Here is a 14,486-nt window from a genome sequence, read left to right on the forward strand (position 1 = left end):
TAAAAGACGTGTAGATGTGGCACTTAGGGACATGGTTCAGTGGTGGACTTGGCAGTGTTAGGTTAACGGTGGGACTCGATGATCTTAGAGGTCTTTTCCAACCTAAACGATTCTATGATTCTAACCCTGCTGAGAGCGTTTCTGCTCTCCCCTGCCATGCTTCTCTTGTAAAATGACTATTTAGTACCCAGTAGCCAGCACAGAGGCCAAACATGACATTGCCCATAATGCTTTCTGCAGCAGAAGTGTCTCCTTACCTAAATTGGAAAATTCATCCTTATTTATGAATAAATTAGCTTCCTTCCACACATGCAATGCCATATATAAACACCTTTTCATGGAAGTAATTAAGGCAAAAGCTCAGCCTCAAGAGTTTTCAGAGCATTAATATTCGCATGAACTAAAGCCTCAAATATTTAGCATAGTTAAATGTTTTCCATAATATGCCCTTCAGACGAGATCAGCTATTCCTACTATGTAGTATTTCAGTATGTAGTCAGGAAGAAGAGCTTTACACACTCTCATAGCGTTACACCATCTCTTTGAAATATGACAAGGGGGCAATTTGAACAATGCTGTTAGCACTAATGCTTTTGACTGAACATTTCTACAGAGTTATTACCAACTCCAAATACATTTAGTATCTAGGCTTGTTTAGTTATTTGCAAGCGTTCTAGCTAAAAAAAGTTTGTTACACATTTTTCACCCTCAGTTTTGTGATAGAGAAAACATGCACACTCAGAATTTTTTGACTGAAATAATTTTATTAATAACTACTATTAACAATGATTTGGATTATAAATATTGGCAAGCCTAACTTCAGTTATCGTAGGTAAATTCAAAATTTCAGTCACTGTGTTTCAATACCAATTTCAGTTCCGACACCCAGTCTGGGTCATCCTCCTCGAAGTCCCTAAAAACAGATTTCAAAATGTTATTTTGCAAAGCAAAATACAACTTTATAAATCTTTGTTTGCTTTTTTTTCCCTAAAATTACCCTACAACTAGGAGAAATTATGTTAAAAATATCAACACGAGACATTTCCTGCAGCACTGTGATTAAGGAACCAATAGGGATTCTCTTTTGAATTTACCCAAGTAAGTTTTATCAAAAGCAAAACCAAATGCATATACTAAGCTACTGCAAATGTGTTGATATTAACAGTTTGCAGCTGAACGGCAGTAATACATGCCTAAGTAATTCATCTCCAAGTGCCACAAAAATAAACAATGACATAAACTGAGCTAAGATTCCAAGAAAACCCCCCAAAACATACACACATCTGTAAAATACAGTATTTCTGTTCAGAATGTGTTGATGCACACTCTGATCTTTCAAAAACAGGAAAAGTGGGTCACTAACATAAACAGAACATTGAAGTTAAAAAGTTTCTACAAATCTGTCTCAATAAGTAGGTACCAAAGTGATTTTAATGCCCTATGCATGAAAGAGTAGGAAGAATAATACACAAATACAGCAAACATACCACTAGGCAAGTGGATTTGCCACTGGTTATCTGATTTCAAGGTCGGAGTACAAAGACGTTTCATGTAAGAAGGTTTTACGCTTTACTGTGGATCTAATTTCACCTCATGCTTTCATTTTTGCAAAGTCATCAGCAAAAACAATCTCCTGATAACAAGCAACCTGTTTAATCTCAACACCATAAACAACTATAAATATAGCAAAGAAAACCTGATATCAAATCAGATATCAGATATCAAATAAGATACCAAATGTTACTAAATTTTAATATTATGTAAGAGAGAGATGGATTTAGATGTCGAGAAAAATTTTGATTTTTTTTTTTTTTCAGGGGAATGTCTTTTGGTAAAATCACTTTAAGGAACCAAAGAAAACAAAAATACAAGGATGTCATTTGGACATACGTGTCATCTTCATCAGATCTAGACTCAAGTCCCTCAGAATCTATGACAATAGCTTCATGTTCACCATCTACTTCATCAGATGCTTCAGTTTCATCGGAAAGTGGACCTCTAAATACATTTTCAGAAGCTTTGAAAGTATAAAAATGAAAATGTCACCAAAATCCTTTAATTTTAAAAATAAAATTATTAAGATAATAAATACAATATAGGCTTTCTAACTCGTCTCCAGTTCTTAGCAGATTCCAGTACAAGCTGTTACCTATTTTAAGTGGGGAAATAAACTAATAACACAACTGAAGTGCAGACCAAGTATTTATGACTGTGGCTGTGCACATCTATAGACTACAGTTATTTTTTGCCGTGCCATCTTACCATCCTGTCTTCAAAACAGGGCGCTACTGATTTAGTAAAGGTGTACGTACCTGATGGGGCTACAGCCCATTTATTGCACCTCCCTAACGCATACACCAGGCCACTTAGCAGGATGGAGACTGAGACTGCATGGCTCTGCAGTCGCTGCATTTATGTCACAACCTTATGCAGCTATTGAGCTGCAAGCGAAAGCTCTTCATAAAGAGATGTGGTGGAGATGTGCAATCACTCATGAATTCTCAGCTTGGGTTTTTGTAATCCCACATTTCATTTGGCAAACTTTAAAAAAACCAAACCAGCCTGTTGTGACATGAACTCAAGTGCACAAGCTCTATACATAGTGGCTATGTATGTAGGAAAAAAAAAAAATATTAATAAACCTGTTTGCAAAAATGTTTGCCCACAAACTGGGAATTTACCTGGTTTATAAATTGTGTATGTTTTAAATGCTAAGCTGACATCTGCATTACTGAGAATGTTCATCAGGGTCTGAGGAGTTTCCTTGTTCCACTGCTTACGTGGCTTTTTTTCACTGTAGTTTATAACACAGCCACCTAGGTATAAAATCATTAATAAATACTACTTAGACAAAATTGCATTAGCAGTGCGGATTACAAAGATCACATTCAAGAGAGAAATACAGCAAGAAAAGAGTCTAGATGTTTCCCATCTGTAGCACTGCTGACCTTTCAACGTGCTGAGGTTGACACTATCAGCATTAAGAGGAAAGAAAATTATGGAAGGCCACAGCGGAGCCTTCTGCTAGCAGGGAGCCAGCAGAAACTGCCTGAGCGGTGTGAGGAGTCAGAGTCTCTGCAAGCTTATTTGGTGGCTTTATAAATCTCACAAAATGGAGCCTGTGGCCATTTCTGTGCCTTTTAATAGCAGAACACCTAAATACATGCATTATTCTGTCCTCTTCCCTTGCCCCGAATATAATTATCATGTAATGTTCCTACCACAACTTGGGAATTTCCTGACTACTCATATCTTGATTATTTATTTCAATAGCATCTATTCACATTTACTTAGAATACATATCCATAATCACATGAAACAATTATAACAATCGCATACAGTGTGGTGCATTTTAAAATTGAAACTTTTTTCAGAAGAAACCCCATGTTGAGTGTTCTAATTAACAGCTGTTGATGTGGAAGAAGAATCTCTGCCTCACATCTGAGGTACATCATTAATAGTTCTTGTCATTGGCATTATCTCTATGTTAAATGACAACAGAAGTAGAGGTACGGATGTTACGTGCTCCCAATAGTATGCTGTACTTGAAAGACAGGCAGCTGCATTCTGCATCAAATTAATTCCTCAGTGTTACCCGCACAAACGGTGTATCAAGAGGAGTGTTGGTAGGATAATTTCTTAGTGATGATTATAATTTTAGGGTTGCTAATGTGGCTTTCATCACTCTTTGCAATCCTCCTGTCACACAAGACCACTAAGAAATTCTCTTCAGCACAGCGGACTTTTTGAGTGTTGTTAATACAACATTTTAAAATTATTTTTACATCATTTTAAATATGCCCTGTAAAGTTTTGGCTTTTAAAAATCTGTAAAAAACCACTGATATTACTTTAATTAAAACCACATTTAATTAAATCTTACTTTTAGCCTCTTCAGATGTAAAACTGGAAGAAAGCAAGGATGCATTTTCCAGGACATCCACTACAGTGTTGGAAATCTTCTTTTCCCATTGCCTCCTGTGGGGATGTGGCAAATCAGTAATTCCTGGGAGGACGTCAGAAGTTTCTACTGTAATTGCAACAAAAAAAGGGATGATAACCAGCATCTAATTTGATTCTCTGTCCATGCAAACTAGTTCTAAGCATACAGCACTTCACTAACAGTGACATTTGGTTCTGTGGGTGCAAGACTGAACTTGGTAAGAGTTCCCCATATATTTACTCTATACCAAATGTTTTCAACACTTTGGCCAAGATTTTTTTTTTTAATTTGTTTTTTTAAATCTCCGATGAGCAGTGAGGATCAATATAATTGCAGAAGTTACAGACAGTGGCATGGTTTTCTATAGGTGCAGACTTGGATGCTCTACCTGTTTAAATGGCTGGATCATTGACATTTAGATATCACTACCTAGAAGGAAATGCATCAGCCTTAAAACTGTAAAACTTACCCTCTTCATCAGATTTCCTTTCTTGCTTTGTGCTTTCACTCAAATCCGTCATAATATTTTTCCTTTCTAAGGGACTATGCTTGCTTTCATCTTTACGTTGCTTTAAAAGCATAAAGACTGCATTAAACATTATCCTTGTTGTCGAGAAAAACAAAGCAGTAATATTAACATGGCATTATTTTAGTTTTGCTATTAAGTGGCTGGCCTAAAGATCTGAAAACTAAACCACTGACACCATGAAGCCAATTGCAATTGCACTGTATCTATTATTGCACTGCATTTCACACTGCATGCCCTTTTTTGACGGACAATCTCAGTTTTTGAAGCTAAGCACATATGTAGTTACTTGACGCAATTTGTGGTTTTATTTTTTTGCATTTAAGAACAGTAGCAATATAAAGATAAATGAGTCATATTCCCAGGGAAAACAAGATGCACCCAAATATTAAGCTGCTCAGATTTACAGGTCTATTAAAAGAAAAAAAATAAGCCCTACTGGCAGCATGTTTTGAAAAATATACTCAATATGGCTGAGCCAGGCTGTGCTATAATGTACCCACAGGTGACTTCTTGTCCACCTGTGACTTAATTCTCCTCACCTGAAATCTCAGCATGGGCCCTAAAACCTAGTGAGAATTATGTCCAGGCTAGACTGTTTCCACAGCAGCCTGTTCAAAATATGTCCCTAAAGCAAAGAAAATGCATCAATTTTTGCAGTATCCCAAAACTTAGAAAAACAGGAGAGGGGGGGTTGGGGTTGGGGTTTTTTTGACAGGATTATAAGGAAATCCACTTTGGAACTAAACTAAATGTGGGAAGCATCAAAAAGTTACAGTGGTGGGAAATGCACAGGAAAACTGTGCAATTTGAACACAGATGACAGCTGACCTAGTAGGCTGATCTATGGTTTAGCATACCAATAATTTTCCATATGAACTTTTCTATAATACAGAACATTCTAAATTACTAAAATACAAATATTTTATTTATATTTGAATACTTACCCTATTTTCTTTCTTATTATTTGAGCTTCCACCAGCCATGACATTACCTGATACATTAAGGAACAGGTTCAAGAGTTAATACCTTTAGCAAACAGTTGTGGTAAAGTGGTATTCCAGAGGTATGACAGCAACGCCACTGAACCAAGCAATGAAAATTACGTGAAAGCTTCTTCACACTTCTGTCAGTGTAGCTCATTCTCAACAGGGAGTCCCTCTACTATTCAGTTCCAAATGTGTACAAATTTTGGTGTAGCTAAATTTATGCAGAAGAAAAAATCCAACATTCTCTCTAAAAATTAAATAATGAAAATAACTTGCTTCACCATATTCTGGCAAAGAAAGCACTGTCATATTTAAAATATATGCAACAGCTAAAAGTTTTGCTTATTTTAAAATTGAAAGGTTTAATTCTAGCACAAGTCTTAAGACTTACAATGTATGTATTGCAGCTCTGCACTGTACTTCTCATGCTGGAATGTAATTTACGGCCTTCAAGCATTTTTCCATACGAGTTCAATAATATGAGATTTTGAAGTAATTAAAAGTAGCTTTGAACATATAATAATGTTTTATAGCTGTATTTAAGATCTTACAATTCCTAGTCATTTTGTCATTCCATACTGTCCTGGTGTCAGCTGGGATAGAGTTAATTTTCTTCCTAGAAAGGAAGAAAACAACACTTACATCAAGAAAAATGTTGCTGACTTACCCTTTGGTCTTGCTGCATTGCCTTCAGGTTTCTTGGTTTCCTTTAATACCTGCTCAAGCTCATTTGTCATCTGGAATGTGTATGAAGAGATGCAAGTACTGTACCATTTTAAACTTTCCCAAATTATTGTATGTGCTATTTGTTAAAAATAGACTTACTATACAAAAGCACTGTTACAGCTAACAGCTAACAATATCTAATTTTAGCAGCATCACGTCAATATTCGACTTTTATTTTCAAAACAAATGCTTCTAAAGACTCAGTTTTCTGAGAAGTCTACAACTGTATTTATGGCTTTTAGAGTAAGACCTACACAACACTACATTCCATATTGTTACACGCTAACAAACTACAAAAGAAACTTATTTAGTATCTAAAATGTAGATACTATTGTTTAAATCTAGAGACAAAGAATATACCGTACCTCAGAAGGCAAGCGATTTTTTATAAGTTTGGTTAAGCAACCTCTTGCAAGAATAGTACTGGCTGATGGACGATTCTGGGGATTTTTCTTCAACATCTGTTTTGTTAAGTAATGAAGTTCATAGGAATAGTGAGATGGTAGTGGATTGTAGGACCCTTTGCATATCTTAAGGATGAGATGTTTCCAACTATTGGCTTGAAACTGCATTAAAAATAAATGAACATTAGAGCAGAGAGTTTAAGCATAAGATAAAAAGCAGCTGACATAATTTAAGAGCAACTTTAACATTTATTATATAAAAACGCATGGTATGTATCTATGTAGGCTCCCTATTACCATACTGATTTGGCTCCCAGTTTGACAGTTTCAGGGCTCTAATTCAGACGTGTAGAATAATGACCCTGAGTGAACACATTAGTAACTTTCCTTTACATTTTGTAGGGCTATTACATAAGCATTTAATTATGTTAACAATGACAGAAATATAATTTGCTGAGAATGAAAACATCACAGCTTGCATACAAAGTTTGACTAAAAACAGATCATAATGGACACTGCAAACAATAACCTGTACAACTGGAAACCAGGTGGGAGTTAATCCTATAAATTTAGGATTGTTCAAACTTTATTTTTGTAGGAATATAGCATTGAGAAAATTTGGATCATCTTAGTGTCCTTTACTTCATATACTTGAGATCAGAATCAAACTGTAAGTGAGTGAAACTGTAAGCCAGGAAAGATGCAGACTTCGATCTAAAAAAAAAGAATAATCATCAAAAGTAGCCTATCAAGGCACAAATATCCTCTTGCAAATCTACATGAAATGGCTGAAGTTGTTACTTTTCTCAGCTAACTGCTAACCAATCTTCAGTCAGGAACTCCTGCTTCCAAGTACAAGTCATCGGAGACTGCAATGTCAGCAGGGACAGCTATAACCACGGATGGAAACAGCCTGAGCTAAAATGGCTGAGAACTACTATCTCCATGCAAAACCAGCTTTCTTTTGGTACACGCCACTGGCTTGGCTGCAGGGTGCCAAGCATCCACGGCGTGTGGCATCCTTTTATATCACCTCTGATAGATTATGCAAGCACATACGTGACCTTCACCTAAAAACAGACACATAACATTTCACTGCCACTAAAAAGGGAAGAATGCTCCACCCCTTGGTATCCCAGCTCTGAGTACTGCCAGAATAGATGTGACACTGCCAAAGCCTTGCCACAGACCTACGTAGGCTAACACACGCCTATGCACGGACTCCTTTATCACTCAGTCACATACAGTATAAACTTCTAAACTCTTGTGCTGCTAGCAGTTACAGCTGCATTAGCTCAATGAAATGAAACTGCTGCTTATAAAAAGCTAAGACAAAATGACCTTAAATTAGGATGATCTCATTTTCTTGCAAAACAAATATGTCCTGATAAGGGCTCTTGTGTTAGCCATGCGTCTGTATATAGAAGCCAGAGGAAGTTAACACATAGGAAGCATAGCATCAACACTGTAAAAGACGGTGTCCCAGAAATAAGAGAGACTGAACCATCTATCAAGGTTCCTGCTGTCCCAATAGGACAGTGATTTGAAAATTAAGCAAACAGGTGTATCACTGATGTGGTACAACACTGCTTATCACTTACTATATTTTGCTATACTTGCATACAGTATATGCTCGTTAGCAAAGATTTTGAGTGTCCTTGCCTCCATCTTTAGTGATCATCTTGATCCTGTAAAACACAATGCTCATTGCAACGTCCCTGCAGATATCTGGAACCAGACTGGCAGCTGCTGGACTCCTTAATAAGGCCCAGATCACCTCACTGATATTGAGGAAAATGAACCAAGAAAGAAAAAAAAAGAATTTTTTTCTAACAATTTAGAAAATTGAGTGTTTGACAGAAGGGTCCAATAGGTCCAAGAGCTGCTGAAAAAACAGAAGGCATGTAGTGGAGGAGGAGTGGGAAGGGTGGAGCAATACTTCCCTCTTTCAGAAGCAGCAGCAAACACATCAGTCAAATAAATAATTGGCTGTGAATCCATCAAACTACAGCTAACTGCTAATTAAATTTTAAGGAATTCCAAAACTTTTCTCATAGCAATAAAGCTATACTTACTGGATGTCTAAGAGTGCACAGCTCATATAGAATACATCCCAGAGACCATATATCACTGTAGGTATGGAGAAAGATGAGAAATTTTGAGCCAAAAATTACAATTTAATATCCTGCCTAGAAAAAGTAAAATTCATTATGTGTACATAACTGAATTGAATAAACTAAAAATAAATGTAAGTAACCATGAAAGACAATACAATTATATGTTTAACCTCTCCAGTGGAAATGATCTTGCTTATTTTAAAAAAGGATGATTGTCATAGAGTTGTAGTTGGCTTTTTATTCCCAGAATGTCTCCTAAGCAATTTGCTGCAACAATATTTATCCCTCCACACTTCAAAGCCTTTGTATTCCACGTCCCTTAACATCAGATGGCAGATACACGATTCTAATTCTGAGAGCTGGAATCCTGGCCTTGCCAATGAGAATTCTCCTACTGAGAAAAAAACCGTCATCTTCCACCCAAAGTGAGTACTGCCACCTGCACAAGAAGCAACTGATGTCCTTCTTGCAAGAGGAGCAGAAAAAACTTAAGCACTAGAAGGTTTCTTCCTTCCTGTGAAAAATGAGTCACTTGGTTCAGGTACACCTAGGGTCACAGAACAGTTCTAGGGGAGGGGATATAAAATTACTTAGCATTTGGGAGTCTGGGAGGAAGCTGTAAACATCATGCTATCAAGATGCTCTTAGAAGTTCTTGCATAAGGACCAGAATAACTGGGCTCTATAAATCCAAGTCATCAGTTCTGTAGCCATTATCCCTACATTATCAGGACTGGCAAGAAGAGCTTAAAAAATAAGACCAGCCAAAAGACACAAACACATACATATGTATGTGCATACATACATACGTGTGTATGTATATATTTACTATCCCAAACGCACAGAGGTCTGCACACCAGTTTTCAAACTTTTAAGACTAAAGATATTGTACACTCAGTTACCTAAGTAAAGAGGAATTTAGGCCTCTTCATCTTAAAAAAAGCTGTAATTACCTCTTTCTAAATGTTCCTCAGCTCATATCTTCTCCAAACCAAATACGGATAAGCCACAAAGCCAGATTGAGACAACAATAAAAAGACGTACATCAGTCAGGCATTATTTGTCACCACTGAAAACATGAATACCTTTTGTTGTTGTATGGCATGCTTTCCCATATTTCTGGAGGTACGTAATAAGGAGTTCCCACATATGTGCAAGCATATGACGCTGGACTATTGAAATGACAAAGAAGAAACGCCAGATGAAAAGTAATTATTTAAGAGATCTGTACTATTAATCAATGGTAAAATAAAACTTTACACCACTGAGATCAGTGGAGATATGCACATACTGTGCAAGAAGGCGCGCAGATCCAAAATCTCCCAATTTGACTTTTCCATTTTGAGTGAGGAAGACGTTCTGCATTTCAAGAGAAGGACAGATTTACATACTGAAATATTCTTCTAGGCAACATTTCTGTAGTTTGTATATACAGAAAACACAGAGACAATCACTTCTGATATTTTATTTTTATATTTCCTTTTACTTGCTTCTCCTAATACTTCTATCAAAAAAAAGTTAAGAACTATGTTGTGTTCAAAGGGAGATGGAAAGGTTATATGGGCCTAAAGCCCCAGCATCAGTAGCAGAGGAAGAATCAGAGCTTAGAAATGCCTTAATCTCTATGCTGTACTCAAACTACTAAGGTCACACTTTCTTCTGAATTTCTGTCTTTCTGCTAGGAAAGAGTAAAAAAGAAAAAATGAGAGGCAAGATATTTACAAACTGCATACTCCATACACGTTTTATACTCCTGTTGTTGTTTTAAATTATATGCAGTCTCTCACAAGCAATTGGTGCTACCAGCAGTGTGGATATGAAGGGTATAGCTATACTTAGATAATGTTTACACCCACAATATTACATCATTCCATACACTCAACAATTGCATTTACCTAATATTCTTAAGCCTAAATGAAAAACACAGCATGTAGCAGTAACAGGAAATTATGAAAGAGGGAGTTGAACTTTTGCATGCAGAAGAGAGTTCATTAATGGCAACAAAACTCACTCTTACCTTGGATTTGATATCCCTGTGCAACACACGTTTATCATGAATGTGCTTCACACCCAGGCACATCTCCACAAACCATTGAAGGATCTGAAAAGAGTAACTAAGAGTTATAACGGCTCAATGCTGTATATAATGGATATTTCACTAATAAATAAAAAAACATAAAGAAAGAAAAAAAAAATCATGTTCAGAATATCTGGGAGTTAAAAGTAACTCTAGCACAATGGCCTCTAGTCAGCATGAAAGACTGAATTCTTTAAGATAAAGTATATTTTAACATGGCAGAAGGAACGTTTGCTACCTGTGTCTAGAAAACCCTAATAATACATAACAATAATGACGCTAGGGAGTCAAAACGTGGCACTTTATCTGACAGTCATTTTATAAGCATGTCAATTACAATTTCATAGTAAACTATCAAATTAAAAACAAAAACAAAAAACCCCACACTAAGATAAATACTGTTTCTAAAAGGAAACTCATTCTTTTTAGAAGCACAAAATAAAGTTCTTAGAGATGCTTGGCCAATCTAAATATTAGATTAGGTGAGGATTCTGGTCTTTTCATGTTAACTAAGATGATGCTTCTAACTGTGGCAGGAAGCAGGTTGGACCTTCTCCTAAGTAATTTCATAGCCTCTGCGACAAAAGGAGTTAATGCCTGCTGTATGGTTTAAACGTTTAATTGCTACATAAAATGCAAGCATTTAGTCTCCTGGCTTGTTTCATTTATCTTACTAGAGTGCTTTATTTACTTTTCATTTGCAGTACCTCTTACTGTGCTTTAAATTCTGGCTGAAGTTTGTGTTAAATTCTTACTTAATTGCATAAATTTATGCATGCAAACCTGACTCTGTTTTTCACACTGCCTGCACAATTCTCAGATACAGACAGCAATATCTTTTTTATTCCTTTCAGTCTAATTCTCATCCTGTTCTGCTGGAAATTATCAAAGAAATAATGCTTCTATTCTATCTATAAGTGTCTTCGTTTCATTTAAGATACTTCAAGGTGTTCGTATATCTATAATTTGTTTTATGCGATGCAGGGTGCTTCAGTTTACACAAAAAAGGATTCCTAGGTCCTTGTTTCAAAACAATGTCTTTTCTTACCGTATCTTCAGGGAAGAACTTTCCTCTTTGGTGTTTAATCTTTTGCATCAGATCTCCATCATCACAATATTCCATCACTATATACAGATGTCCATCAGCTAAATTTTAGGTAATTTAAGAATAATTAGTATTTTCATTAGCAGGGTAAGTATATTATTTTTACTATAAAGCTCCGATTACATGCTATGTATTATATATTACAATAAATGTGGGTTTTGTTTATAACATGTATTATAAACAACAAAAAAAGTGATCTTGATCCTTCAGGAGTATGCAACTTTAAACAAATAAAGATATTTTAAGTTTTTATATTTACCTTCAAATGATTCTTTATAGGCAACAATATTTGGATGTTTCATTTTAGCCAAAAGAACTGCTTCCTTCCTAGAGTTCTCTACATCAGATGAAGACTGAAAATGTAAGTACACTTATATAAATGTCACACTAACGGATTTTCATATACACACACAATGCACCTCACTTTCCAAAAGGAAAATATTTTTAAGAATTGTTCTTCAGTTATTTTAAGAAGTCATTTAGAAACTTGAAAACCCCATCAATTTTTAATCTATGGTTTATTACTAGCTGAAGACTTCGGGTTTTGGGAATTTGGGTTTTTTTTAATTTGAGAGGATATTTTCCTACTTCAGTTAATGACTTTTTCTATTTTAAAAATGCAGAAGTATGTAACAAAGCAGCACACACTGACTTTGGAACAGCTGACAGTCTACACTGCATGAACTCAGTATAAAGCCAAGTGCCCAGGTATTAACTGAGTTTCAGCCTCAATAAAGCCAGTGTCTCCCATTTTGTGATTTTTTTGGTTAGCTAAGTGCAGAGAAGGTAGCCTGAATATCTGGTTACCAGCAATAACATGAGGCTAATTTCCTCATTAGGTATTGCACATGAAATCTGCATTCTAGTGAAATCAACAGGAATCCAGCCATCCAGGCATCAGGGGAACAGGGGTTTCATTCCGAGCGTCCTCCTATGTGCTATACTTCCCAAAATGTAACCACACACTTTCTGAAACAGATCAGATTTTGCTACTTTGCTTACTATCAACAACATAGACTCAGACATAGTTATATAGTAGCCATACTATGCAACTGTCTAATACACAAAACTCTCAGCGTTTCAAAAATGTATCCAGAATTCTGATTTTTTTAAAATTTTGTTTAAGTGGTGCGTGAGGTAATGTACGTGTCACGCTTACCATAGGAAGTCTTATTTCCTTTATTGCATACTTCTGATCACTGAGTCTATGATGAACTAGAAGAGCTCTGCCAAAGGATCCCTGTCCTAGTACTTTCAACACTTTGTATTCTTCCATGCTTTATAAGCCTAGGTCCAACACTTCTCTTCAAACACTCTCTTTCACAGGATGATCTTCTAAACTCTTTCATGACCTTGATCCATTTTTTGAAATTTGTTGTTAATATAATCTGCATGAGAAAAAAAACCCCACAAAATAATGAGAATGGGTGATAGATATGGGTACCTACAACTGTTCAGCATTACCATAAATACAATTCCAATCTGTTACTTTGATTTTGCTGAAAATGAGGCCTTCAGAAAGTTCAACTCAAAGTATCGTACAGTGTATCTCCGCAATTTTTTTATTTTGAATGCTAAGGCTTTTTGAAAATGTAAGTTATAGCCCTACAACTTAGCATCTTCTTTTTGTTACCTGCACTTCTGCAGGTGGTTTCATAACACTAAACAAAACTCACAGGCACAATAATATAAACAATAAGCTTCAAGCATCCAGTGACAATTCTCACCTAAAACAGCATAAGCAGAATCAAACTGGAAAAAAGTTACCGGTGTTCATGTGCAAAGACCTCAACGACTGGCAGATTTAGAATAGAATAGAATAGAATAGAATAGTCCAGTTGGAAGGGACCTACAATGACCATCCAGTCCAACTGCCTGACCACTTCAGGGCTGACCAAAAGTTAAAGCACGGTATTAATGGCATTGCCCAAATGCCTCGTAAACACTGACAGGCTTGGGGCATCGACCACCTCTCTAGGAAGCCTGTTCCGGTGTTTGACCACCCACTCGGTAAAGAAATACTTCCTAATGTCCAGTCTAAGCCTCCCCTGGCACAGCTTCGAACCATTCCCATGCACCCTATCACTGGATTTACAGACTATGTGCTTTCTTCAAAATGTTGGTACTTTTAAGTTAGTTATCCACATCACTTTATGTATACACCTGTGTGCACACAGTGTTTTTAATGGGCTGATGAGTTGTTTTTAGAAGGCATCTCGATTCAAACATCACTTTATGTACACACCTGTGTGCACACAGTATTTTTAATTGGCTGATGAGTTGTTTTTAGAAGGCATCTCAGGGCTTCGTTGTTTCTGAAAGGTTAAAATGCCGATTTATTCAGAGGCTGAAAAATAAACACATTGATTAACTGACTGAAAGCACCTAAATAATGACTAAAGATGGCGTTTTTCAGGGGAACGGGCACACTCGGTGCGTGCTTCACATTAATAGCCGTTACACCTGGTAGCTACGGCTCGGTTTCCCCTGAAGAGGGGAGGGGAAAGCCGAAGCCCGCCCCGAGCCCCTCAAGCCCCGCCGGGCCCTCAACGCGTGAGGCGCGGAGGCGGTAATCACCTCCGAGGGCCGCGCGAAACGACG

General features: G+C 36.6%; 1 protein-coding gene across 4 annotated transcripts; it reads right to left on the minus strand.

Moving 5' to 3' along the window:
* Window positions 1–831: 831 nt before the first annotated feature.
* On the minus strand, window positions 832–13,173 carry NEK3 (NIMA related kinase 3). Of its 4 annotated transcripts, none has more exons than XM_019474858.1 (15): window positions 13,045–13,173; window positions 12,145–12,238; window positions 11,829–11,926; window positions 10,721–10,804; window positions 9,995–10,062; window positions 9,789–9,875; window positions 8,663–8,717; window positions 6,549–6,749; window positions 6,125–6,194; window positions 5,416–5,462; window positions 4,412–4,511; window positions 3,883–4,005; window positions 2,682–2,816; window positions 1,891–2,017; window positions 832–913 (listed from the first exon to the last, which is right to left on the minus strand). In XM_019474858.1, exons 1-15 carry the CDS (start codon window positions 13,159–13,161, stop codon window positions 847–849), a joined length of 1,473 nt encoding a protein of 490 aa, XP_019330403.1. In that variant the 5' UTR covers window positions 13,162–13,173; the 3' UTR covers window positions 832–846. The 4 variants fall into 4 exon arrangements, with proteins under 4 accessions (XP_019330403.1, XP_019330402.1, XP_009288430.1 ...); XM_019474857.1 differs by having other exon boundaries at window positions 3,883–4,026; XM_009290155.1 differs by having other exon boundaries at window positions 3,883–4,029.
* Window positions 13,174–14,486: the final 1,313 nt, after the last annotated feature.

This window comes from Aptenodytes forsteri, unplaced genomic scaffold (genome assembly GCF_000699145.1).
Source record: "Aptenodytes forsteri isolate BGI_AS27 unplaced genomic scaffold, ASM69914v1 Scaffold155, whole genome shotgun sequence".
Classification (NCBI taxonomy): Eukaryota; Metazoa; Chordata; class Aves; order Sphenisciformes; family Spheniscidae; genus Aptenodytes; species Aptenodytes forsteri.